This window comes from Spea bombifrons, chromosome 8 (assembly GCF_027358695.1).
Source record: "Spea bombifrons isolate aSpeBom1 chromosome 8, aSpeBom1.2.pri, whole genome shotgun sequence".
In the NCBI taxonomy this organism is placed as follows: Eukaryota; Metazoa; Chordata; class Amphibia; order Anura; family Pelobatidae; genus Spea; species Spea bombifrons.
Genome location: NC_071094.1, coordinates 14,239,977 through 14,266,003, shown reverse-complemented (window position 1 = coordinate 14,266,003; position 26,027 = coordinate 14,239,977). Strand labels below are relative to the sequence as shown.

Below are 26,027 nucleotides of genomic sequence, written 5' to 3'. Positions count from 1 at the left end.
TTATGCTAGGGCAATGGGAAGTAAAGTTTTTTGAAAAAAAATTTATTATCTTTTTTTTATATTTTTTTTATTTTATTTTTTTTATTTTATTTTTGTATTTTTTTTATATATATTTTTTTTACGCAAAAATGGTTAGAGGTCCTCTTAGGGACCTCCTGAACATGCCAGTGATGTCACAATGACATCACAGCTCACATTATTATTATTTTTTTATTATTTATATTATTATTTAATGATTTTTTAATTATTATTTTTTAAATGAATTAACTGTTTTTTTTTTTTCTTCACTGTTTCAGGATGGGAGAAGGAGTGAGACATGGTTTCTCACTCCCCTCCCTGCGATCCCCCTGCACCAATGATCTCTATGCAGGTCCTCACAAACGTGCATAGAGATCGCAGCGTCTGTGCCTCATTGGTGGACAGGATATCCCCTGCTTCTGCTGTCAGTGGGGAGTCCAGGCTGTCAAACGACAGCCTGTTATCCCGTGCAGCGGCAGGGATGTGTCCCTGACGCTGCAGGACGTGCTGGACGTACCGGTACGTCCATAGGGGTTCCTTAATAGGCATTTTTTGGACATCCCAGTACATCCATAGGGGATTGAAGGGGTTAAGGAAGCTGTGCATGAAGACAGCAGTATGCTACAAGCCACCAAACATTAGTAAGGGGAGAATCAGCTGCTATTTCAACTTGAAAAGGCTGTAAATATGAATGACGTTTTAATCATGGGAGATTTTAATTACCCAGATATACAGTGGATATAAAAAGTCTACACACCCCTGTTAAAATGCCAGGTTCTTGTGATGTTAACGAATGAGACAAAGATAAATCATGTCAGAACTTTTTCCACCTTTAATGTGACCTATAATGTGAACAATTCAATTGCAAAACAAACTGAAATCTTTGAGGGGGAGAAACCCTCTCAATGACCTGGTTGCATAAGTGTGCACACCCTTAAACTAATACTTTGTCGAAGCACCTTTTGATATTATTACAGCAATCGGTCTTTATGGGTAGGAGTCTATTAGCATGGCACATCCTGACGTGGTAATATTTGCCCACGTCATTTTAACAGGGGTGTGTAGACGTTTTATATCCACTGTAGATTGGAATAGTGGAGCTAGTTCCACTAAGGGCAGCAAGTTTCTGAACCTGCTTAATGACCAAGGGTAGATAATAGGGAGGGAGGGAGAGTAAGGGTAGATAAAGGGGGGGGAGCAGAGGAAGGATAGATAATGGGGGAGACAGCATTTTAAACTTGGCCCCAGGAGGCATTATGTCTTGGGCCAGCCCTGCAGACAACTGTAATTACCCACAGCGTCCAATGATGGAATTTCAGAGTTACTGTGCAAGAGCCGATGGGGCCTGACAGGGCTCAGGTCAACTATGGAATGTATAGGGATGGATAGTTCTCTGGACTAAACACAGAGGACAAATGGAATACCTTTAAGCACACATTGCAAAATTACACATCCCAATATATACCTATGAGAAACAAATACAAAAGAAGCAAATCAAAACTGATGTGGCTTACCAGTAAAGTAAAACAGGAAATAAGAAATAAACAAATGGCATTTAAGCATTATAAAAGCCAGGGATCAGTAATATCATTTATGGCATACAAAGATGCCAACAAAGCCTGCAAAAAGACAATTAAAATGGCTACATTGGAAAATGAGAAACTGATTGCTAAGGATAGTAAAACCATTCCCAAGAAATGTTTTAAGTATGTAAATGGAAAAAAGGTATGTTGGTCCTTTATTATCTGAAACCGGAAACTTGCTTAGTGAGGACAGAGAGAAAGCTGACATTTTCAATACTTTTTTTTCTTCTGTTTATACCAAGGAAAAACCATGATGGAGAACCTGCTGGCTTATTTTAATGAACCATTACCGCCAAAAATGGGATTGGCTGATGCAAGAGTGCTCAAGTACCGTATTTGCTTGATTATAATCTGAATATTAATTTAGGAAAAAAAGAAAAAGCCTGAATATAAGATGACCCTATAGGAAAAAAGTTTTACCAGTAAATGTTTATTCATCTAAACTATTTTTTTTTTTAATAAAAGCTATGATTGAGAAAAATATTTTGGTTTTATTTCCTTCTATTTTCCAGCTGCCCCCCAGTTATACACATCTGCCCCAGAAATGCCTTATACCCCTTATATGCCACTGTGCCCCATGATATGCCTTTTAACCCTCTAAATGCCACTGTGCCCCATGATATGCCTTTTAACCCTATATGCCACTGTGCCCCATGATATGCCTTTTGACCCCCTATGTGCCACTCTGCCTCCAGAAATGCCTTATACCCCTATATGCCACTCTGGCATTTAGAGGGTTAAAAGGTATATTATGGGGAAGAGTGGCATATAGGGAGGTTTAAGGCATTCAGGAGGCAGAGTGGCATATAGAGGGTTAAAAAGGCATTTCTGGAGGCAGAGTGGCATTAAGGGGGTTAAAAGGCATTTCACAGAGCACTCTGCCTCCAGAAATGCCTTATGTCCCCCATTTAACCCCCCCCCAAACTTACCGGTGCTTCTGACTTCCCTGTCATGTAGCCGGGGCAGCGTGTAGATCCCACGCACTTACGCTGCAGCCGGAAGGAGGCGTGGCTAGCAGCGGGAGTTGTCTGCGTCCATCGCGCAGACCTTCCCCGACTGTCAGAGATCAGAGTTCCCGGCACTGGTGCGGCACCGGCACCAGTGCGGGGAACTCTGATCTCTGACAGCCGGGGAAGGTCTGCGCGATGGACGCAGACAACCCCCGCTACTAGCCACACCTCCTTCCTGCTGCAGCGGAAGTTGTCTATGCGAATCGGGTAGACATCTACATGCTGCCCCAGCTACACACCGGGGACTCAGAAGTACCGGTAAGTGGGGCGGAGGGGGTTAGAGACAGGAGGACTAGGTCCCCTGCAGCTGCGGGGGATCTGGATCTTAGTCGTCTCATAGTCAGACCTATTTGAGGTCTGATTAGAAGACGACCCCGATTATAAGACGAGGGGTATTTTTCAGAGCATTTCATTCTGAAAAAAACCTTGTCTTATAATCGAGCAAATACGGTAATTAAATACTATCAAGGTAGACAAGGCCCCTGGACCGGATGGTATACACCCAAGGATACTAAACGAGCTAAGCCTAATTCAGGCCCAACCATTATTACTGATCTTTAGAGATTCTTTCAGTTCAGGCATAGTTCCATTAGAGTGGTGCAAGGCAGATATTGTGCCCATATTTAAAAAATCTCAACCTGGCAATTACCGGCCAGTAAGCTTAACATCGGTAGTGGGGAAATTATTTGAAGGGTTGCTAAAGATATACATTCAAGAACATATCTTGATACAGAATCCAATTAGTAGAAGTCAACATGGACTTGTGAAAGACAGGGCATGCTACCCCATGTCACTGAAAAGGACATCCTCACAACTTTTCCACTGTAGATACTTAAAGATTCCGCTGGTGAAATTCAACTTACTAATTGACTTGTCTTTGTTAATTTAAGTTTGCTATACCATGTGGCCTATATAAATACAGTCCCATGCATACCTCATGCTTTTTTCACCATTGCATAAAATATCTATGCATACTATATAAACATAAACTTACTGGGTGCACATTGGAGGTGTAAATCCATGCTTTACAATGATCTTCAGATGCCATGGGACCCATCTGAGGACTTATCTTCCATGTATAAGTATGAGTTTGCTGTGGGAGAACACCTTCATCTAGTTTCCCATTCTCAGTCATAATGTTGGTATAAAAAGAATATGGACGGGAAGCCATGTTCTTGAAGTGTATCTGTAAGGGAAGTAATATTATTTAAATTTAGATGTCATATAGTCCAATACTCGTCTACCACATCCTTTTATATACGCTACTCTACCTTTATAAGATTGATTTAGATACACGCTAAACCCAAGGTAAAGAAATAAACACCAGTACGAATTTAAAATTATATGAGGAAAAATACTTCCCACAATACTGCAGCAGCCCAATAACACTCCTCTCAGTGTTCAGCAACAAATATGACAGACGTAGGCGCGCATGTATATGTGGAGAAAAAATATAGTGTAATAACGTAAGAAATATTGTAGTGAGATATGTGATAAGAGTGCACTCACAAACACAGATGGTATCAGAGGCTCTTCAGAATAAAAATTGTTTCTTTATTTCTTCCATTAGTCTAAAATAAGTAAGATAGAAAACAACCCAATAGTGCAGTATCTTCTCAAAATATTTGATAAAAGTCAGAATGCACTTACAGGAATGCAGAAATGCTCAAGTTCTTCACAAATAGAAAGTCTGGTGGTAAAGGGAAAAGCTGCTCCTCCTCTCTACTTCTCTCAACGCGTTTCGCCTTCTATGGCTTCCTCAGGAGAAAATTACTTTCAAGATTCAGTCCGTAGTAGGTTTTGTAATGTCCGTAGCGGTCTTCCGTCTTTTTATAAGTCCTATGTCTCGTCGTTCCGTCGTAACTTCCGGGTTCGTCTTCTGTGCGTCTTCACTTTGTTTTCGGTGTCTCCAGACAACCTGCGTCGTCTCCATGCGACCGGGACGCCATAGTGTTCAATGATGTTTCAGCAGGACCTCCCCGTGGGCGTTTACTCTGCTTCCCCTCATCTTTGCATGCGTTCCAGCTGTCATCATTATTTGAGTAACCGGCATCATTAAATCTCTGTCCGGTACTCGTTTATGGTGCATTAGTAGAGGGGAGAGGATGTAATATATCAGAAAATCATTTTGGGGTTATCTTGGCTTGGTAGAATTAATATGGTAAAATCTTATTTAATTCCTAAAATTTTATATCTTTTTAGGACAATACCTCTTCGAGTTTCGGGTTATATTTTGGATACATTTTCAAGAATGTTTCTCTCCTTTGTTTGGAAATCCAGTAAATCGAGAATAAGTCAGAAAACAATTAAAAGAAGCTATAGATATCTGGGTCTGAGGTTTCCAGACATGAGAATGTTACATGAAGCTGGAGGAAAGATGAAGCTCCTACCTGGAAAGAGATAACTGATCAAAATGAATCAAAATCTTTCCAAATATAATGATATTTGGTCTCTGTGGTTTAAATATAATATGGATACGCATTCAAACTATTTTGATTCCACTACTTAGATATCTTTATTAGTTGGTACTAATCTTAATCTTTTTGAGTCTTCTTATACCATCCTGCATTGTTATCCATCCAATGTAGTTTAACCACTTAGCTAAATAACTTTGACTCCATCATTTAGATATCCTTCCATTCTGATATAAATTTAACTTCCTTGAGCTTTTTTATACTAGGCTGTACCCTTTACCCACGTAATGTAAGACCCCAATGGGCATAGTGTCTTTGGATTAGATCTTAGTCATAGATAATTAACTTCTTACTCCTTCCTTCAGCCTTCACCTTTGAATGTATGCGTCCTGTATGAATGTAGTGTATAAGGAAATTAGTCTGGATCCATTTGAAAGTGGCCCTGTTTATTAAATCTTAAGGAAATCTTAAGGAAATTAGTCTGGATCCATTTGAAAGTGGGCCTGTCTATTAAATCTTAATGTTCAATTATTTGCTTATTTCATAAGTAGGTATTGTAATTTACGATATATGATAGTGAAGTCATAAGCATAAAATTGATCTTCGGATTCATAATGGACCAGAATTGTTGTATATATTTTTCTACTTTGTATGTTATTGGTATGTGTTTTATATATTTAAAAATTCAATAAATTATTTGAAAAAAAAAAAATGTATCCATGTCACTGTCTTATATACTTATATAGACACTGATTTGCTGACGTGAAACTTATGTATGAATTCTATTCCACCGGTGATCATAAGAGAAATCAAGTATTAAGTGCTAACGTATATAAAAGAAAAAAAAAAACAATATCTATTCAAGGGATGATTTAGTAGTTATCAATATATCTAATGACTAAATTAATCTGCTAGTATATATAAATTCAGTATTTGAAGGAGAATGCATTACTCCTTCAACCATCATCATAACAACCATATAATAATACTATAGTGCGTAATGATAAACATAAATATTATAAAAGATTGTTATAAGTATACTTGTTGCAAAATTGTAAACTGCGTAAACAATCTATAGATATAGACCAGAATTAAACGGACATTCAATTTGGCGCTAATTTTTGTACTAGAGTATAATCTACATTGCTTTTCATGGAATTTTAAAACATTATCCAATCAAAATAATTTATCCATGAAATAAATAAATAAATAAATATATATATATATATTGCTCATTCTCAAAATTATGATAATGGAATTGCCAGCCAGAGTATATAGTAATTAAGTCATAGGGATTGTAAAGAATTGAAGTATTCTTCCATATGTTAACAAAAAAAAAAAAAAAAAAAAAAAAAAGGATTATTATATGCTTCTCTTTTTAATCCAGTCACGCAATTGAGTTGAGTCTGTAAATATCTCAGTCGAATTATTCCAGAAGACTCTTAGCGCTCTGGGAAAAGTCCATATATATTTAATGTTCTTATCTCGAAGGGTTTTTAAATCTAATTGGAAGGATCTTTTCCAAGTCCTTGTTGATGTAACTACGGGGCACTTACCTTCTGTTTCTCCGAACCGCTTTTCTACTGAAGCCCCTCGTTGCCTGTAACCGCTGGCAGATTTCCTGAATGCAGACTGCATGAACTCTGGCTCAGTACACACGCGCGCCACCGTGCGGCCTCTTATAGGCACTACACTTATGCGTTCCAAGCCTCCGTTTCATGCGGGGCGGGAAATACAATTAGTAGGTCTATTTAAACCTGGTTGTTGCACTAGCTCATTGCCTGTGATAGTGCCTTGTGCATATTGGCTGTACTTATTAAATACCTTACTTCGTGATTTTGGCTTCTGACCTTGGCTTGTTTTTGGCGTTCCTGTCAATCTCCTGTGTTTGACCCGGCTTGTTTTTGATTATCCTGTCCTCGCATACTCCTGACTTCGGCTCCGTGTAACGACTACTCTTTTTCCTGTTGCTACCTGTTTACTGCTCTGCTCCCGTACTGGTGGATGATACCAAGTTCCTGCAATGTTGGTCCTCTAGCCGTGACAGATTATCACAGGCCTGACCATGGACCCCGCAGACTTGGTTTGTGTGTCCTCTTGTCAAGACCACCAAGATCAGGTGCTGGCTTTGCATGCTTCCCACCTTCCATCGCTGGAACAAAAGATGGACACTATTACGGAGTTACTCCGATCTTTAACCACCTCCGGTCCGTTGCCCTCCTCTGCAGCCTCAGCGGGACTCCCTGCAGCTTCGATTCCTTCAGAGTCCGACAGACTTCGGGGCGGAAAACCTCCTAAGATGCCTGTTCCTGAGAAGTATGCTGGGGATCCTCGTGAATGTCGGGGGTTTTTGAATCAATGCCAACTTCATTTCAGAACCCAACCAGAGACTTTTTCCTCTCATGCCAATAGTGTGGCATTCATTATTAACTTACTCCGAGGTGAGGCCCTTGCTTGGGCTTCTCCCCTTATGGAACATCAGTCTCCACTATTGGACGACGCGGATGCCTTTCTCGCGGCTTTTCGTGCTGTATTTGATGCTCCTGGAAGGGTTGAATCCGCCGAGGCAAACATTATGGAACTGCAGCAGGGCAAAAGGTCTGTGGCCCAGTATGCTATAGAGTTTCATACTCTTGCCTATGAGACTGATTGGAACACCCAAGCCTTGAAAGCAGCATTCCGCAGGAGGTTAAACGACTCAATCAAAGACGCCCTTACCTATCGAGATCTACCCGAGAATTTGGAGGACTTTATCGCCTTGTGTCTCAAATTAGACGCACGGGGCCAGGAGAGACGTCTAGAGAAGGAGAGCGAAAGAAAATATCGCCCCTATCGCCCGACTCCACGTCCTCATCCTGCACCCACCATGGTGGAATCTTCTACCCCGGCTCCTGAATCCATGGAGATTGGTCCTCTTCTCCGGCTATCTGATGCTGAGAAACAACGGAGACGTGTCTTGGGACTCTGTTTGTATTGTGGACAGAAGGGTCATATGGCAATTAATTGTCCCAAGAAGTCGGGAAACGCCCAAGCTTAGTGGACGACCGAGGCATTCCACTGAGCAATGTAAAAGCCTCAACTGCTCCTTCTGATACCCGATTTCTCGTACCCATCACGCTACAGTGGAAAGGTCACCAAGTGGCCACACAAGCTTTCATTGACTCCGGTGCCACAGGGAACTTCATTGACCAGACCTGGGCTCAACTCCAGGGTATTCCGCTGGTTTCTAAATCCCAGAGCAGTACCGTGGCAGCAGTGGATGGGACACCTCTCGGTCCTGGCCTTATAACTCATGAAACACCAAGTCTTCGTCTGATTGTGGGTCTCCTTCATTGTGAACAAATTTGCTTTGATGTTCTCTCCAGTCCGCACCTTCCGGTTATCTTGGGATTGCCATGGCTGAGGAGACATAATCCTACGATCAACTGGAGCGAGGGACAAATTACGGCTTGGGGCTCTTGCTGTCTTCGAACTTGCTGTTTCCATCCCTTAAAAGTAAACTCTATTTATCTGGATGTATTCTCGAAACAGAGGGCCGATACCTTGCCCCCTCATCGCACTCATGATTGTGTCATTGAACTCCTTCCTGGGACATCTCCCCCTTCAGGTCGGACATACCCACTTTCTGGACCTGAGAATCAGGCCTTGTCGATATATATAAAAGACTGTCTGGAAAAGGGGTTTATTCGCCCTTCCTCCTCCCCGGCGGGTGCGGGGTTCTTCTTCGTTAAGAAGAAAGATGGCTCTCTCAGACCCTGTATAGACTACAGGGGGCTGAATAAAGTAACCGTGAGGAACAAATACCCACTACCCCTCATCACAGAATTTTATGATCTCCTAAAGGACGCCAAGATCTTCACGAAATTAGATCTTCGTGGTGCGTACAATTTAATCAGGATCCGGGAGGGTGATGAATGGAAAACCGCTTTTAACACCCGATTTGGACATTACGAGTACTTGGTGATGCCATTTGGACTTTGTAATGCCCCCGCAGTGTTCCAAAATTTCGTCAACGACATCTTTCGTCAACGACATCATGTCATGATTTATTTAGACGACATCCTGATTTTTTCAGCCAACCTTGAAGACCATAGGAGCCATGTTCGTCAAGTACTACAACGTTTAAGAGAAAATTTCCTATACGCCAAAGCTGAGAAATGTGAGTTTGAACGTAGTCATATCAAGTTTCTAGGATATATAATATCCGACACCGGATTGGAGCTGGATCTGGAGAAAGTCACAGCCATTAAGGAGTGGAAAAGGCCCACAGACCTCAAAGGAATACAACGATTCTTAGGTTTTGCCAACTATTATCGCCGTTTTATTCGCAATTTCTCTCGCATTGTGTCTCCCATCTCCGCTCTAACCCGTAAGGGAGCCACTCCCGGCAATTGGCCTTCTGAGGCTGTATCAGCTTTTGAAAAACTTAAGAGGGTCTTCTTATCTGCTCCAGTTCTTCACAGACCAGACCCTTCCTTGCCCTTCATTCTCGAAGTGGATGCATCTGAGACGGGCGCCGGAGCTATTTTGTCTCAAAGACAAACAGAATCCATCCCTGTTCCTTTTTTTCTAAAAAATTCTCAGCCGCAGAGACTAATTATGACGTGGGTAATAGGGAATTGCTGGCCATCAAGATGGCTTTAGAGGAATGGAGACACCTCCTGGAAGGGACTGAGACTCCAATCACTATAATTACTGACCATAAAAACTTACTGTATCTAGAAAAGGCCAAAAGACTCAACCCTCGCCAAGCACGTTGGGCCTTATTCTTTACACGCTTCAACTTTTTAATTACCTACCGCCCGGGATCTAAGAATATTAAGGCTGACGCGTTATCTAGACAATTTGAGGGTCCTCATACCGTTGTGAAAGACGAGACCATCATTCCGTCCGATCGAATTGTTGCCAACATTTCAACTACCGTTCTCCAAGGCATCGCCCGTTTTCAGCGCTACCGACCCAAAGATCTGGCAGTTCCTCCTGGTCGTCTGTACGTACCACCCCAGTACCACAATCAAGTTCTGTCGTGGGCTCACAATTCCCCCATCGCCGGACATCGCGGAATCCGTAATGTGCGTTTCCTCCTACAACCACGTTTTTGGTGGCCCACTATGCTCACAGACATTGCTGATTTTGTCCATTCCTGCGACGTTTGTGCAAGATTCAAGGTCCCCAGAAAGAGGCCTGCTGGCCTTCTCCAACCATTGCCAACCCCCACTCGGCCTTGGACACATCTAGCCATGGACTTTGTTACAGACTTACCGTCTTCCGAAGGAAGAACCACGATCCTAGTAATTTTTGATCGGTTCTCTAAACAAGCCCATTTTATCGCGCTTGCCAAGTTGCCCACGGCTGCGGAACTAGCAACAATAATATTTAAAGAGATTTTTCGGCTTCATGGAATTCCTGAAAGCATCACGTCTGATAGAGGGTCGCAATTTATATCCAGATTTTGGAAGGCTGTGTGTGCTTATCTGGGCATTCGTCTACAATTGTCCTCTGCCTATCACCCTGAAACCAATGGTCAAGCCGAACGGACTTATCAAATGCTAAAACAATACCTAGTATGTTTGTTACTAAAGATCAGTCCAATTGGGCATCTTTACTCCATCTGGCTGAACTATCCTACAATTGCTCATATCATGAAGTTCTTAAGACCTCTCCTTTCTGCGCAGCTATGGAATTTGAACCCAATTTATGGCCACCCAACAGTCTCCCTACTGATGTTCCGGCCGCGGACTCTCATCATAAGTCTCTGCAACAATACTGGAAGGAAGTTTCAGAGGCTATCACTAAAGCTAAGATACTTCAAAAAATACAATATCTCGTCCACTGGTTGGGATATGGACCAGAAGAACGATCCTGGATTGATGCTGCTGATGTCCATGCGCCCCGTCTGATTCGTGCTTTTCATCACCGTCATCCTACCAAACCAGCTCCTGGTCGCTGGCACTGCTCCCTTTTAAGGGGAGGTAGTGTAACTACAGGGCACTTACCTTCCGTTTCTCCGAACCGCTTTTCTACTGAAGCCCCTCGTCGCCTGTAGCCGCTGGCAGATTTCCTGAACGCAGACTGCATGAACTCTGGCTCAGTACACACGCGCGCGTGTGGCCTCTTATAGGCACTACACTTATGCGTTCCAAGCCTCCGTTTCATTAGGGGCGGAAAATACAATTAGTAGGTCTATTTAAACCTGGTTGTTGCACTAGCTCATTGCCTGTGATAGTGCCTTGTGCATATTGGCTGTACTTATTAAATACCTTACTTCGTGATTTTGGCTTCTGACCTTGGCTTGTTTTTGGCGTTCCTGTCTATCTCCTGTGTTTGACCCGGCTTGTTTTTGATTATCCTGTCCTCGCCTACTCCTGACCTCGGCTCCGTGTAACGACTACTCTTTTGCCTGTTGCTACCTGTTTACTGCTCTGCTCCCGTACCGGTGGATGATACCAAGTTCCTGCACTGTTGGTCCTCTAGCCGTGACAGTTGAAGGGGAAAGATCTGGATATGTTTGAATTTCAGCAAATCTTGGTTCAGTTGTAGTTTTGTTTCTTCTGAATCTTAGTATCGACTCTTTCCAGTGGATGGAGGAAAACCAGACAATGACATCTCTTGGACATTTAACTAATTGAACAGGGAGGGAGACCAGTGGCATCTGCAGGGTAAGTTGCAGCATTGGGGTTTTAGCCGCTCTTACGGACATTTAACTAATTGAACAGGGAGGGAGACTGTTACACTATAAGCAGTTGTGTGAATAAATATGTATATGGACACGTGTATGCGGGTGTATGGATGTACATGTGTGTAGATATGCATATGTAGGTATGTATGTGTATGTGTGTATATGTATATGTATATATATATATATATATATCATGGTTTCTGTTAATACTAGTTAAATCAAGATGCATGGGAGGTGGCCGGGAATGATAAATATTTGGGAAACCTTTTGTCTTAGTTTAGATAACACTGATATGCGTGATGAAGGGTGTGTGGAAGAAAGACAGGTTTTCGCATAAAATAGAGTGTCATGTCAATAATCAGATCAGGAGATCTTTGGGTTTTACTGCCCCATGATTGTAAAGACCCCAGGGTGTGGTGTTGGCCAAAGGGAATCACTTCAAAGGGTAACTACGGCAACCACAGGGTCCAATCAGGGATCTTCCAGTAGACTCAATTGGGATCCTCTAGTGTATCAAGGGACAGGTAGTGGAAGTAAGAAGGAGAGGAGGAGGAGAGAAAGTAAAGAGACAAAGTAACATCATTAACCTGGAGCTCTCAGGGAAGGTAACTATGAACATGCATGTTTGAATATTGTAAATAGGAACTTATATATATGTATTTGTTGTAAGTCTGTCAATTAATGTGGGGATTATTGTTATTGTACTGTTATTTGTATTGTTTTATATTTGGAACGTTCTAGTAAAAGTTTGTATTGTTGTATCATAGCCGCATTGTGGATTCTTGGATATCCTGTTGTTGTTTCCAAAATATTCTGTTGCATTCTGGAAGAAGCGAAAGTTTTCAGTTCAAACCTTAAAAGTTAGAAGAGATAGAACAGGGATTGTTTAACTTAATAAGCCAGTGGGTGGGTTTATCGGTGCATATTTCATAAGTGTATCCATATACCCATTCACCTGGATAAGTGTAGTTATTGTAGCTAGAAAACACATTAGCCTTCAGGAGATATATCCGAATACATATTGTGATTTCATTGATATGTGTTTGGATGTATCTGTTGTTGGATCAGTTGTAATCTTAAGCACATAACACATTTATAAGTCTTTTAGATGGTATGCTGTAGATAAAGCATTACTCCATCTGATTGATATTTTAATAACACAATTCCCTAGTTCCCTCAAAAGAAAACTTAACAGAGACCAGTGGGATGTGCCGGGTAAGTTGCAGCATTGAGGTTTTAAAACCCCAATGCTGCAACTTACCCAGCACATCCCACTGGTCTCCCTCCCTGTTCAATTAGTTAAATGTCCGTAAGAGCGACCAATAAAGTGGCTCGTACGGACATTTAACTAATTGAACAGGGAGGGAGACCAGTGGGATGTGCTGGGTAAGTTACGGCACCAGGAGCTTAGCAGTCTGTACGAGCGACCCTATTGGTCGCCAGCAGGGGGCTCGTCTGCCATTGGTTGATGGCAGACGAGCCCCCTGCTGGCGACCAATTGGGTCGCTCGTACGTACATTTAAACTCCAGGCGCCAGAGCTGCGTTAATCCCGTATTAACCCCTTAACCGGGAAAACTAAGAAAAAACGAACATGAAGAATGTCCACGAATATTCGCCCGAAGAGAAGACAGGAACAGGCGAATATTCGCAGAATACGAAGATTTTTTTCCCCCTGAAGACGAGCATGAAGAGCCCCCTGGTGCCCAAGTCTAATATATATATATATATATATATATATATATTTTATTATTATTATTATTTTTTATTTTCTTCTTCCTCCTCTCTTTCTCTGCTTTCTCTCCTTCCTCTTTTGCTTTTCCCTTCCTTCTCTTTTCCTTTTCCTTCCTTTTCTCTTCTATAGATATAGAACTATGTCTGTAAATATATATATGTAAATAAATGTATATATGGACATGAAGTAAAGTGCTTATCCGAAAACCCTTATTATGTCGGCACCTGTCCGATTTTCTTATCGAAAGGAATATCAAACAAAATTAATATAAATCCGAGAGTCCACCAAAAATCAGCTCTCAAAAAGTGAAATTGAGAATGTCAATACGGCATTGCGGCGTTACAATACTGCTATAGTACGATAATGCTAAATACCAACAGTCCGTACGGTAAGAGGATGGTGCGGCTTGGTACGAATTAATGTGACTTGGTGCAGCTTAATACGGCTTGATGCGGCTTGGTGCGGCTTGGTGCGGCTTGGTGCGGCTTGATGCAACTTGATGCGGCTTGGTACGGCTTGGTGCGGCTTAATGCGGCTTAGTGCAGCATGGTGCGGCTTGGTACGGCTTTGTGCGGCTTGATGCGGCTTGGTGCGGCTTGGTGCGACTTGGTGCGGCTTGGTACGGCTTGGTACGGCTTGGTACGGCTTGGTGCGGCTTGATGCGGCTTAATGCGGCTTAGTGCAACTTGGTGCGGCTTAGTGCCGCTTAGTGCAGCTTTGTACAGGTTAGTATGACTTGATAGAACTTAATATAAAATATATGCAGTGTATCTACAGCCTGTCAATAGCATAGCTGCCATCTAATTGCCACATAGCTGTAAGAGTATCTGCAGCGTGTCTGCGCCTTGCCTGTGGTGGATCTGCGGCGTAGCTGCAGTAGATCTGCGGCGTAGCTGCGGCGGGGCTGCAGCGTGGTTGCAAACCGGATTCGGGTTGTCTACGGGGTAGCCGTACCTTGTCTGCAGAATGTCTGCGGCACGGTAACGGCTTGTCTCTATTGCGGAGACGCCATCTCTGCAAGGCGGCTCATGCCGTGTGGGGACTCCTCAACTCCGCCTCCTGGAGCGTGCATCGTCACATCCTCACGTCCTGACGCGCTCCATCTCCCTCGTCGGAGTGTGATTTCTTTGCACCTGCTTTATTGCTAGGTATTTAAGATTTCCATGAACAATAAATAAAAAATCGTCAATAGCTCAGAAGTAATAATAAAAAAAGGAAAAAGAAGAAAGTCCTAAATCAACAATCTAAAGTAAAAGTAATGCCCTTGCCCGTGAACTAATCCAGCACTCCAATTTTCACCCAAACATCAGTATAATTCAGTGATCTATGATCTATAAATCCACTTTGTAACATATTATTAATTAATAAATTATCTATAATGCATATATTGCATTATTTAAGTATTATTGCAAGTATTTAAGGTGTCCATGCTCAATAAATCAAAAATCATCAATATAAAAAAAAAAAAAATAAACAAGGGAGAACGAGATGCAGCTTCCAATTTATTCAAGTGTCTTATTATGTTCTTCAGCCTGTAGTAGGAAGGCCTTTGCTTTATCTGGGTCTTCGAAAGTATATTCTTGATGTCTAAATGAAAAGAATAGTCTGGTTGGAAAAAGCCAGCTGTAGGTGATTCCCATCTTCCTCAATATATGCGTTACATCTAAAAATTTACGTTTACTATTTCTTGTTGCTAATGATAAATCCGAAAACAGTAGTTGTTCTTTATACGGCTCCGGAAATTGCTTGGCTCTGGCTGCCTTCATCAGTAGATCTTTAATTTTAAAGTTGTTACAGCAAATAATCACATCTCTCGGTTTCTCCATATTGGAGAAATTTCTTGGTTTCAGAGTTTCAAGAGTTTCATCATCATAAGTTAATAATCATAAGTCAGTTTTGACCATTTAAATAGAACAACAGTGATAACAGATGGTTTATGCAGATCCCATTCTGTCACCCCATTTCCCTCTAGATTGTAAGCTTGCAAATGTATCGGTTTGTCTTAGTCTGTCAATTCTTGTCTTGTCATATCCCTTGAATTTATGTATTGTATTAAGCGCTGCGTAAACTGTTGGCGCTGTATAAATAAAGGATAGGGGGCGTGGCTACGCACGAGCGGCAGATGGTTGTGTGTTGATGGAGCTCCTCACACACTATACCGCAAACTTCAGCATTTGAACCCCGAGAGAGATCATGGGCAATAAAAAGAAGGACACAGATGGCAAGGGCACCCCAAAGATGCCGCTGGGACTTAAATCGGCCGCTTTGGTGACTTATTTTCGAGATAATACTCCAGTACGGGCCGAGGACTCAGGATCCAATATGGCGCCGGCAGCGTGCTCAGTTTCATCCCGTGCGAGCAGCCCGCTTTCGGACTGTTCACAAGCTCCTCTGGAGCAAGACATCCGTGCAATGCTGAAACTCTTACCTTCCAAAGCCGACATGGAGTCTATGATGTCTAAGCTTGAACACACCTTTCACTCCAAACTGTCTGAACTTACAGCGGACATCACACAGCTGGGTGAACGTGTAGTGGACTTGGAATCGGATAAAGACCAGGTGTATGTCCAGATGCAGGCCATGTCTCATCGTATGGATCGTCTTACTGAACAGGTACATGCTCACTCTATACATTTAGAAGATCTCGACAACCGCAATAGGCGCAATAACTTGCGCATACGGGGCTACCCGGAAGCGGAGACTGAAGATCTATCTACACTCATTGCTGATTATTTTAATACCATACTGGGCCGTGAACTTTCCACACCGCTGTTGTTTGACAGAATTCATAGGGCTTTGCACCCCAGACCTAGTGATCAGTCACCACCCAGGGACGTAATATGTCGGCTGCATTATTTTACGGATAAGGAAGCGATCCTTAGAGCCTCTCGCAATGTTGACATCCATTTGATGCACGGGATTTGATGCACGTATCTACCAGGATTTGTCTTGGATCACGCTTCAAACGCGTAGACACCTCAGACCCTTAACAGAGGTGCCCCAATATCGTTGGGGTTTCCCTTTTTCGCTAACGGTGCTTGATGGAGCACGTATGTTGTTACCAAGGCTCAAGATGTCCCGGCTTTTACTGAAGCACTTAACCTACCTGACATACCTATCGAGGATTGGACAGATCTCCCGCTTCGTTCCTCGCTTCAGCCGCAGCCCCAGAGACACCGATGGCAGACGACGCACCGCAAGAGAAAATCACCTCAGCACCTGGTGCGACCTGCTTCACCAGCTCGTTCCTCGCGGATCAAGACCACTTGAGAATAGCGAGTCTCCGCACCTGTGAGGACTGGATTCTGCCTTGCACCGACTGTGTGCCGGCTCCACCATCTGGGTGCAAGTATACTATAACATGACTTTTTGTACTTTTTCTGTTTTTATTATGCGGACTTTTTGTTTATTATCGTGAAATCAGCACGTTTCTTTATGTTCATAATGATTGCTTTCTCTCTCTTGTTACTCTGCTTACGGAGAGGAGCTCATCTACTTCACATTTATTGTTATTTTTACGTACTACTTTCGGCGGTAGATTGACTCCTATGGCCTTGAGCGCTACGGGGTTGTATACTTCGGCTCTTATCACTCTCTGGTTCCTTACTGTAAATGTGGTTGTATGAGGCAGAGATGTTTACTGATTTCTCTGTTGGTTACCCCCTCAGCAGTGTATCCTCTCCACTACCTGCTGCTGCTCGGGATTGTACGTTGATTCCTGCAGCCGCCGCTGCGATTTCTTTATATATTGTTTGTTTTTTTTTATATGTTTTTGGTTTCGGTTCCTGAGTTTATTTCCTGTGACACTCGTGGTATGGCTCTCATTGGGCGGTCTTGCTTACTGCCACTGTATAACTTTTTTCCATAAATGGCTGACTTTAAATTAATGTCTCTTAATGTGAGGGGACTTAACATCCCTGAAAGGAAGCACACCATCACAAAGCGGACATTATATTTTTTCAAGAAACCCACTTCAAGGAAGGGAGTGCCCCTTCACTTCGCAATCAACACTACCCAGTAGGTTACTTTGCTAACTTTGCCATGAGTAAGTCCCGAGGGGTGGCCATTTTATTACGTGCGGCTCTCCCATTTATGTATCTTGCTCATAAATCTGATGAGGGTGGTCGCTATGTCTTTTTGAAAGGGAAGATCGGGGACACTTTATTCACATTTATTAATGTATACTTACCCAATCGCTCACAATGTCATGCACTGACTAAAATACTTAGGCTTTGTGATACTTTTGCAGAAGGCCACATAATATTTGGCGGTGATTGCAACTTTACCTTGGACACACATTATGCTTCCGTTAGGGCCGCGCCAGGCCAACCATCTTCCCTTACTACCCGAGCAATGGAACTCTTACATAAGGCTCAGTTAACTGATTGTTGGCGTGTATTACACCCGACGGGCATTGACTACACCTTTTTTTCAGTTCCCCAACATACCTATTCACGCATAGATATGCTTTTTCTCTCACATTATGCTTTACCTATGTTGACTTCAGCTGAGATTGGCAATATCACATGGTCAGATCACGCTCCTGTCTCCATCACTGTAAATTGATCAGCAATGCCTAGGCCTCAGAGGCACTGGAGACTTGACGACAACTTATTAAATGATGTTACTGTCGTTTCTCATATATCTGAGGAACTGGGCCATTACTTCCCTGCTAACGAAACTGATGACGTTAATCCCATGACCTGTTGGGAAGCCCATAAGGCCGTTGTGCGCGGACGCTTCATTCAAATTGCCTCGCAACTCATGAAACGTAGGTCCAAGCAACTTAAAGTTTTGGCAGAACGGGTAGCTACATTAGAACGCGACCACAAACATTCTCATTCTATTGATCACTACAAATTGTTGACGGCCGCTCGCACTGACCTAAACATTCTGCTCTCTGAACGTGCTAAGCGCAGCATGCTGCTTACTAAACATACTTATTATTTACATGGCAACAAAAGTGGTAAGCTGCTGGCCAAGGCTCTTAAGGCGCAACGGCAATCCTCATACATAGCGAAGATTAGGGCCCACGATGGTTCTCTTCAGCATTCTACACCTGACATTGCTCGGGTCTTCCATAGGTATTACCGGAATCTCTATAACATATGGCCCTCCCAGACTTCATCGCAACACACACACAATATTAAATTATATTTAGAGAAACATCTGCGCACTACCATCCCGCCCAATGTGAGCCAACATCTTGATCTCCCTCGCCGAATTTCATGCTGCGCTCAAAGCTACCCCTCTGGGGAAAAGCCCGGGACCCGACAGCTTTACGGCTAAATATTATAGACAATTTGCTCATGATTTAGCCCCTCACTTTCTGTTGGCTTATAACTCCATTCGCCTCCACGGCACTACACCACAGTCTCTCACTGAAGCTGCAATCACGGTAATTCCCAAACCTGGCAGGGACCCTCTACTATGCGAAAATTATCGGCCCATGTCACTGATTAATGTAGATCTCAAAATATTTGCCAAGATCCTGGCCTTGCGCCTTCTGCCTTTTCTGGGGGGACTGGTTCACCCTGACCAATCAGGCTTTGTCCCTGGTAGGGAAGCCAAAGATAATACCACCAAAATCATTAACCTTATCCATGCCTCCCGCTCTTTAAAGGATCCGTCTCTGTTGATGGTGGTTGACGCTGAGAAGGCGTTCGACAGGGTGAGCTGGTCCTTCCTTTTCAGTGTTATGGAGGCCATGGGCTTTCGGTCTTGTTGGCAGACGTTGATACGGACGTTGTACGCGACCCCCACCGCTAGGATAGTGATTAATGGTGACCGCTCTCAGTCCTTCCCCATACAGAACGGCACACGGCAAGGGTGTCCACTTTCCCCCTTGCTTTTTGTCTTGACACTTGAACCTTTGCTTCACGCTATCCGTACCAATGCTTCTATTGTGGGATTCCAACTGCGACACTCCGAATATAAAACGTCGGCTTTTGCCGACGATCTTTTGTTCTCGATATCTAGACCGTCTCACTCTTTACCTCATCTTGTGCAGGAACTCCAAACTTTTGGAGGTCTCTCTGGTTTTAAGGTTAACCTGGAGAAGACAGAATTTGTCGGTATCGAAGGGCGAAGTGTCCCGAATTCAGTCCCTCTATCCATTTACTTGGGCACAAGCTTCGGTGAAATATTTGGGTGTCAAACTATCTGCTACTACACAATCCCTCTTTGATCTTAACTTCCCTCCTCTTCTCTCCTCAATTAAGGCCGATCTCTTGAAACGGAACATGCTACCTTACTACCCGAGCAATGGAACTCTTACATAAGGCTCAGTTAACTGATTGTTGGCGTGTATTACACCCGACGGGCATTGACTACACCTTTTTTTCAGTTCCCCAACATACCTATTCACGCATAGATATGCTTTTTCTCTCACATTATGCTTTACCTATGTTGACTTCAGCTGAGATTGGCAATATCACATGGTCAGATCACGCTCCTGTCTCCATCACTGTAAATTGATCAGCAATGCCTAGGCCTCAGAGGCACTGGAGACTTGACGACAACTTATTAAATGATGTTACTGTCGTTTCTCATATATCTGAGGAACTGGGCCATTACTTCCCTGCTAACGAAACTGATGACGTTAATCCCATGACCTGTTGGGAAGCCCATAAGGCCGTTGTGCGCGGACGCTTCATTCAAATTGCCTCGCAACTCATGAAACGTAGGTCCAAGCAACTTAAAGTTTTGGCAGAACGGGTAGCTACATTAGAACGCGACCACAAACATTCTCATTCTATTGATCACTACAAATTGTTGACGGCCGCTCGCACTGACCTAAACATTCTGCTCTCTGAACGTGCTAAGCGCAGCATGCTGCTTACTAAACATACTTATTATTTACATGGCAACAAAAGTGGTAAGCTGCTGGCCAAGGCTCTTAAGGCGCAACGGCAATCCTCATACATAGCGAAGATTAGGGCCCACGATGGTTCTCTTCAGCATTCTACACCTGACATTGCTCGGGTCTTCCATAGGTATTACCGGAATCTCTATAACATATGGCCCTCCCAGACTTCATCGCAACACACACACAATATTAAATTATATTTAGAGAAACATCTGCGCACTACCATCCCGCCCAATGTGAGCCAACATCTTGATCTCCCTCGCCGAATTTCATGCTGCGCTCAAAGCTACCCCTCTGGGGAAAAGCCCGGGACCCGACAGCTTTACGGCTAAATATTATAGACAATTTGCTCATGATTTAGCCCCTCACTTTCTGTTGGCTTATAACTCCATTCGCCTCCACGGCACTACACCACAGTCTCTCACTGAAGCTGCAATCACGGTAATTCCCAAACCTGGCAGGGACCCTCTACTATGCGAAAATTATCGGCCCATGTCACTGATTAATGTAGATCTCAAAATATTTGCCAAGATCCTGGCCTTGCGCCTTCTGCCTTTTCTGGGGGGACTGGTTCACCCTGACCAATCAGGCTTTGTCCCTGGTAGGGAAGCCAAAGATAATACCACCAAAATCATTAACCTTATCCATGCCTCCCGCTCTTTAAAGGATCCGTCTCTGTTGATGGTGGTTGACGCTGAGAAGGCGTTCGACAGGGTGAGCTGGTCCTTCCTTTTCAGTGTTATGGAGGCCATGGGCTTTCGGTCTTGTTGGCAGACGTTGATACGGACGTTGTACGCGACCCCCACCGCTAGGATAGTGATTAATGGTGACCGCTCTCAGTCCTTCCCCATACAGAACGGCACACGGCAAGGGTGTCCACTTTCCCCCTTGCTTTTTGTCTTGACACTTGAACCTTTGCTTCACGCTATCCGTACCAATGCTTCTATTGTGGGATTCCAACTGCGACACTCCGAATATAAAACGTCGGCTTTTGCCGACGATCTTTTGTTCTCGATATCTAGACCGTCTCACTCTTTACCTCATCTTGTGCAGGAACTCCAAACTTTTGGAGGTCTCTCTGGTTTTAAGGTTAACCTGGAGAAGACAGAATTTGTCGGTATCGAAGGGCGAAGTGTCCCGAATTCAGTCCCTCTATCCATTTACTTGGGCACAAGCTTCGGTGAAATATTTGGGTGTCAAACTATCTGCTACTACACAATCCCTCTTTGATCTTAACTTCCCTCCTCTTCTCTCCTCAATTAAGGCCGATCTCTTGAAACGGAACATGCCCCATTTTTATTTGATCGGTAGAATACAGATCATTAAAATGAATCTACTTCCGCGCCTCCTTTACCTCCTGCAGACGCTGCCTATACACATCCCGACTGCCTTCTTTAATGATGTACGTTCGGCCTTTACGAGATTTATATGGGCTCATAAACGTCCAAGGGTCCGTTATGATTTGTTAGCCCGACCTCTGAGAATGGGGGGCTTAAATTTACCCGACTTGCGATGTTACCATATGGCCAATATGCTTTCTAGAGTGTCTCTTTGGACTAGGTCCGATGTTAATAAACAATGGTTAGACATAGAGGATTCTTTTTCCACAGTTCCCAGACAGTCCCTTCCTTGGCAATCTGCAACACTGGCTGCTCTAGGGCTGGCCGATCATCCCACTGTTACACCGACACTGATGTTATGGAGGAAACACAAACTGGACATGAATTGGTCCACGGACACATCCCCGCTCACCCCAATATCTCACAACCCCCTTTTTCTTCCCGGTATTAAGGGTTTGGGCCCGTTTCGAGATCCTCAGGTTCCCTATGTTTCATTGTCTAGAGTGGTGGCTGATGGGAGCTTAAAGTCGCTGTCCTCCCTGCTGGGTGACAGGGAGTGCTCAGGCAATGTACTCTTTCTATATCACCAGATTCACCACTTTGTCGCGCCTTTGCTCCACAGTGTACCCAATGGTATCCATTATACCTCTTTTGAACGGCTTTGCACGAACCACAAAAGGGTAAATAGACCTTTTTCCACTTTCCATGCCTTGATACGAAAAGCCTTATTTCGCTCTCCCCCCTTTTATATGAAGGCTTGGGAGAGGGATCTGGGTTGCGACATTTCTACTCAGCAGTGGTATAGGGCGGCATCTATGATGACATCCTCCTCTCCTGACTCTTATACTCGCCTTTTGAATTTTAAAATTCTATGCAGATGGCATCTGACGCCTGATACACTCCATAAAATGTTTCCGACACAGACAGCTGGGTGTTGGCGCTGTGGTATCTCACCCACTACCCCAGCCCACATATGGTGGTCCTGTCAGAAACTTGAGACCTTTTGGTCTAATATTAGGCAGCTGGTTACAGTGATCGCCTCCATTGATGTGCCTTCCACACCTGCAACCGTTTTGTTTCACCATACGCCACTTTCATTCCGCAAATATAAATTTTCCTTACTCCCTCGCCTTCTCAATGCAGCCAAAGTACTTATCCCTGACATTCTGAGCCACCTACTGTCACGGAGTGGATTGCGGAGGTTGAGCGTATCAGAGGTATGGAGGAACTTACCTTCAGTTTGAGTAGGCAGTACCATTGTTATCGCGAAATCTGGACCCCTTGGATACGCTACACTTCTGGTGTGGGTTGTGCTTCTACTTCTTCTTCTTTTATGTAGCCGGTCCTCGCCTTTCTCCATTGCACATGCTACCCTCACTGAGACATGTCCACTTCTATTTGTTTGTTATGACTAGTGATATATTTTGGATACCAATTTCTTTTGCATGCCGCTGTAAACTTTTGTGACAGCCATACCGGCGGAGTAATATGACTTAATCATTATGCACCGAGCTCTCTTACATGTGACATCACAGGAATGTTGATTCCCCTTTTTGTTCTGTTCCGGTTTGGGAATCGTTTTAGGTTTCCCTTTGTTCCCTTTCCTTCCCCTTTCCCCTCTCACCTATCCTACACATTTTTTGATTTCATGGCGATACCAATGGTAACGTAATGTGGATTGATTTTCTCACCTGCGTGTGGTGTACTGAACTGTATTACTTTCCCCATTTTCCCTCTTTTCTTCTGTATCCCTATTTGAAAATTTTAAATAAACATTTTAAAAATAAATAAATAAATAAATAAATAAAGGATAATAATAATAATAATCCCAGAGTCTTCACATTCCCATGCAAATCCCAGAGTCTTCACATTCAATTATTGCAGATTGGCTTTATTGTGCAGGGTAGAGCAGCAATAATAATAGACAATTTATGCAGATCCCAGAATATTCATATTCATTTCACATTCAATTACAAGGGGTCTCGAATAATGAACTGGAAGATTTAATATTCAAGGTTTACTCATATTTCCCAGGGTTGGCTTTCACTGTTTCAAGATTTTTATCATACAAATGGCGTCCAATAGCCCAAAATTAAAGGAGATATGTACCATTAGTGTTTGCAAATTGAAATAGAATTTTCTCCAATCTCTCCTTGTTTATTCTTCTCCTAATCTGCCCACTTTCCTTTTCCGTCTTTTCTTTCTTAGTCTTATCTTTTGCAGTTTATAAAGCCCACGTGAACCGGTTTAACCGGTTTAGTCCCGCTTTTTTTTTTCTTTTCCCTTCCCTTTTCCTTTTTTTTGCCGCGAAATTCGGTAAGCGCTTTCGCGACTCGTGAACCGGAAAGTCAGGTCCCAGCCTCTCATTCTCTCCACCTCACAGTCTCTCCACCTCCCAGCCTCACCGCTTTCAAGACCTGCCCAGAATTTTGCGGCTTTGCTGCTTTGCGGAAGGAGGGGGAAAGGAAAAGCCGCCGCTCAGAACTCCTCACTGCTTGGCGCTAATTCCTCAACTGATTTGAAGAAAATAAATATTAAAATTTTATCTGGAATTGGCTTTTATATTACCCTAGAAGACAAGTGATTCTGAAAGATCCACAATTGGTGGAGAATGCGGGTATCACTTATGTGTCTGTGGGTATAAAGCTACCTGAAACTTATCATGGAGGAAGTTATTAAAGCACTAATCCAGTCTACTTCTGCATAGCAAGCTAATAGAAGAGCTGCAGAAAATAGTGCAGCCCTACAGCAGAGAATGCTATGATAATGGCCAAAGCACAGAAGGAAAGCACCAATACCTTGGTGCAGCAGATTGTTATGACACAGGTTGAGGCATTCAGAGTGACCCGTGAGAAACAGCAAACCGCTACCCAAGCGCTGCAACTGGAGATTCATGCTTTGTCTGAAAAGCTGAACTGGGACTCTGAAGGGAGCTATCAAGGACCCAAGGTGATTCAGGCAAGTCACTCTCTTTAAAAGAAGACTGCAGTAGATGACATTGAGGCATATCTTCTGGCTTTTGAACGCAGCGAGAGCAAGTATACTGGCACCATTCCCAGAAGACCTACTATGACTTAGAGCCAGCACAAGCCAGTGACTACAAGTTGAAGGATGAAATCCTGGCAAGGCTTGGAGTAACCTCAGCAGTATGTGCACAACGGTTCCATTACATAGTTACATAGTTCATAAGGTTGAAAAAAGACCTAAGTCCATCATGTTCAACCCTTCTACCTTACCTTCCTATTCTTGATCCAAAAGAAGGCAAAAAAACCCTAATTAAGCAACTTCAAATTCTGCCATCAGGGGGAAAAAAATCCTTCTTGACGCCAAGAGGCAATCGGATTTCTCCTTGGCTCTAAATAATTAATGTTATTCTATTTATATCCCTGTATGTCATGCCTTTCTAAGAAAATATCGAGGCCCCTTTTGAAGGTATCTAATGTAATGCATAACACCACCTCCCTTGGAAGTAAATTCTGTACCTTTATTGTCCTCACTGTAAAGAATCCCTTCCTTTGACGTCTATGAAACCTGCACTCTTCCAGTCTCAGAGGGTGACCTCTTGTTCTTTGTATATTTCTGTTAATGAACAGGTCACTGAAGAGCTCTTTATATTGGCCCTGCATATATTTATATAATGTTATCATATCGCCTCTGAGACGCCATTTTTCTAGCGTATATAATTTTAACTTTTTTAGTCTCCCTTATTAATTTCGTAGCCCTCCTTTGCACTTTTTCTAATTCCATAATGTCCTTTTTAAGGTGCCCAGAATTGTACACCATATTCAAGGTGAGGTCTTACCAATGACCCTTGCAGCTGCTTGAGGCATTACGCACTGTTGTCAAGTCTGTTGTCAACCATTATTCCTAAATCCTTCTCATTGGTACTTTTCCCCAAGGATATTCCAGTTAAAGAATATGTTGCATTTTTATTATTTTTACCATAATGATAACTTAGCATTTCTCTATATTGAACCTCATCTGCCACTTGCATGCCCAGTCCCCAACTAAATCTTCCTGCAAAGAAGAAACATCAAGATTAGTCTGAATTACCCAGCCTAATTTTGTGTCATCAGCAAAAACTGTGACATGGCTCTGTTTTGGATGCTTTCCAATAAAGCCTTTCTTCAATTGTTGAAGTGCTCCAAATTATGTGAATATAAATGTATGTGCACGGAGAGAGAAATAAGACACACGACACACTCTGGGTCAGGTCCAAAATCACTCTGCTTTATTTTGTTTATATTATAGATTATATAGTGTCCGGAAAGAGGGACGTCAGGTTACGTAAAGCTTATTAATTGGTTAATCCTGAAACTATGCGGAAATAGGCAGAAAGGCAGAAAACCGTTAGAACCAAATATTAGATACTTTCCTGCAAC

General features: G+C 43.0%; 1 protein-coding gene across 1 annotated transcript in view; it reads right to left on the bottom strand.

Annotated features, from left to right (window-relative positions):
• Nucleotides 1-26,027, bottom strand: part of F8 (coagulation factor VIII) — a 694,472-nt gene that overhangs the window by 283,429 nt on the left and 385,016 nt on the right. The window contains exon 16 of the mRNA XM_053474021.1: nucleotides 3,606-3,797. Coding sequence (XP_053329996.1) covers nucleotides 3,606-3,797 — 192 coding nt within the window. The remainder of the gene's footprint in view (nucleotides 1-3,605; nucleotides 3,798-26,027) is intronic.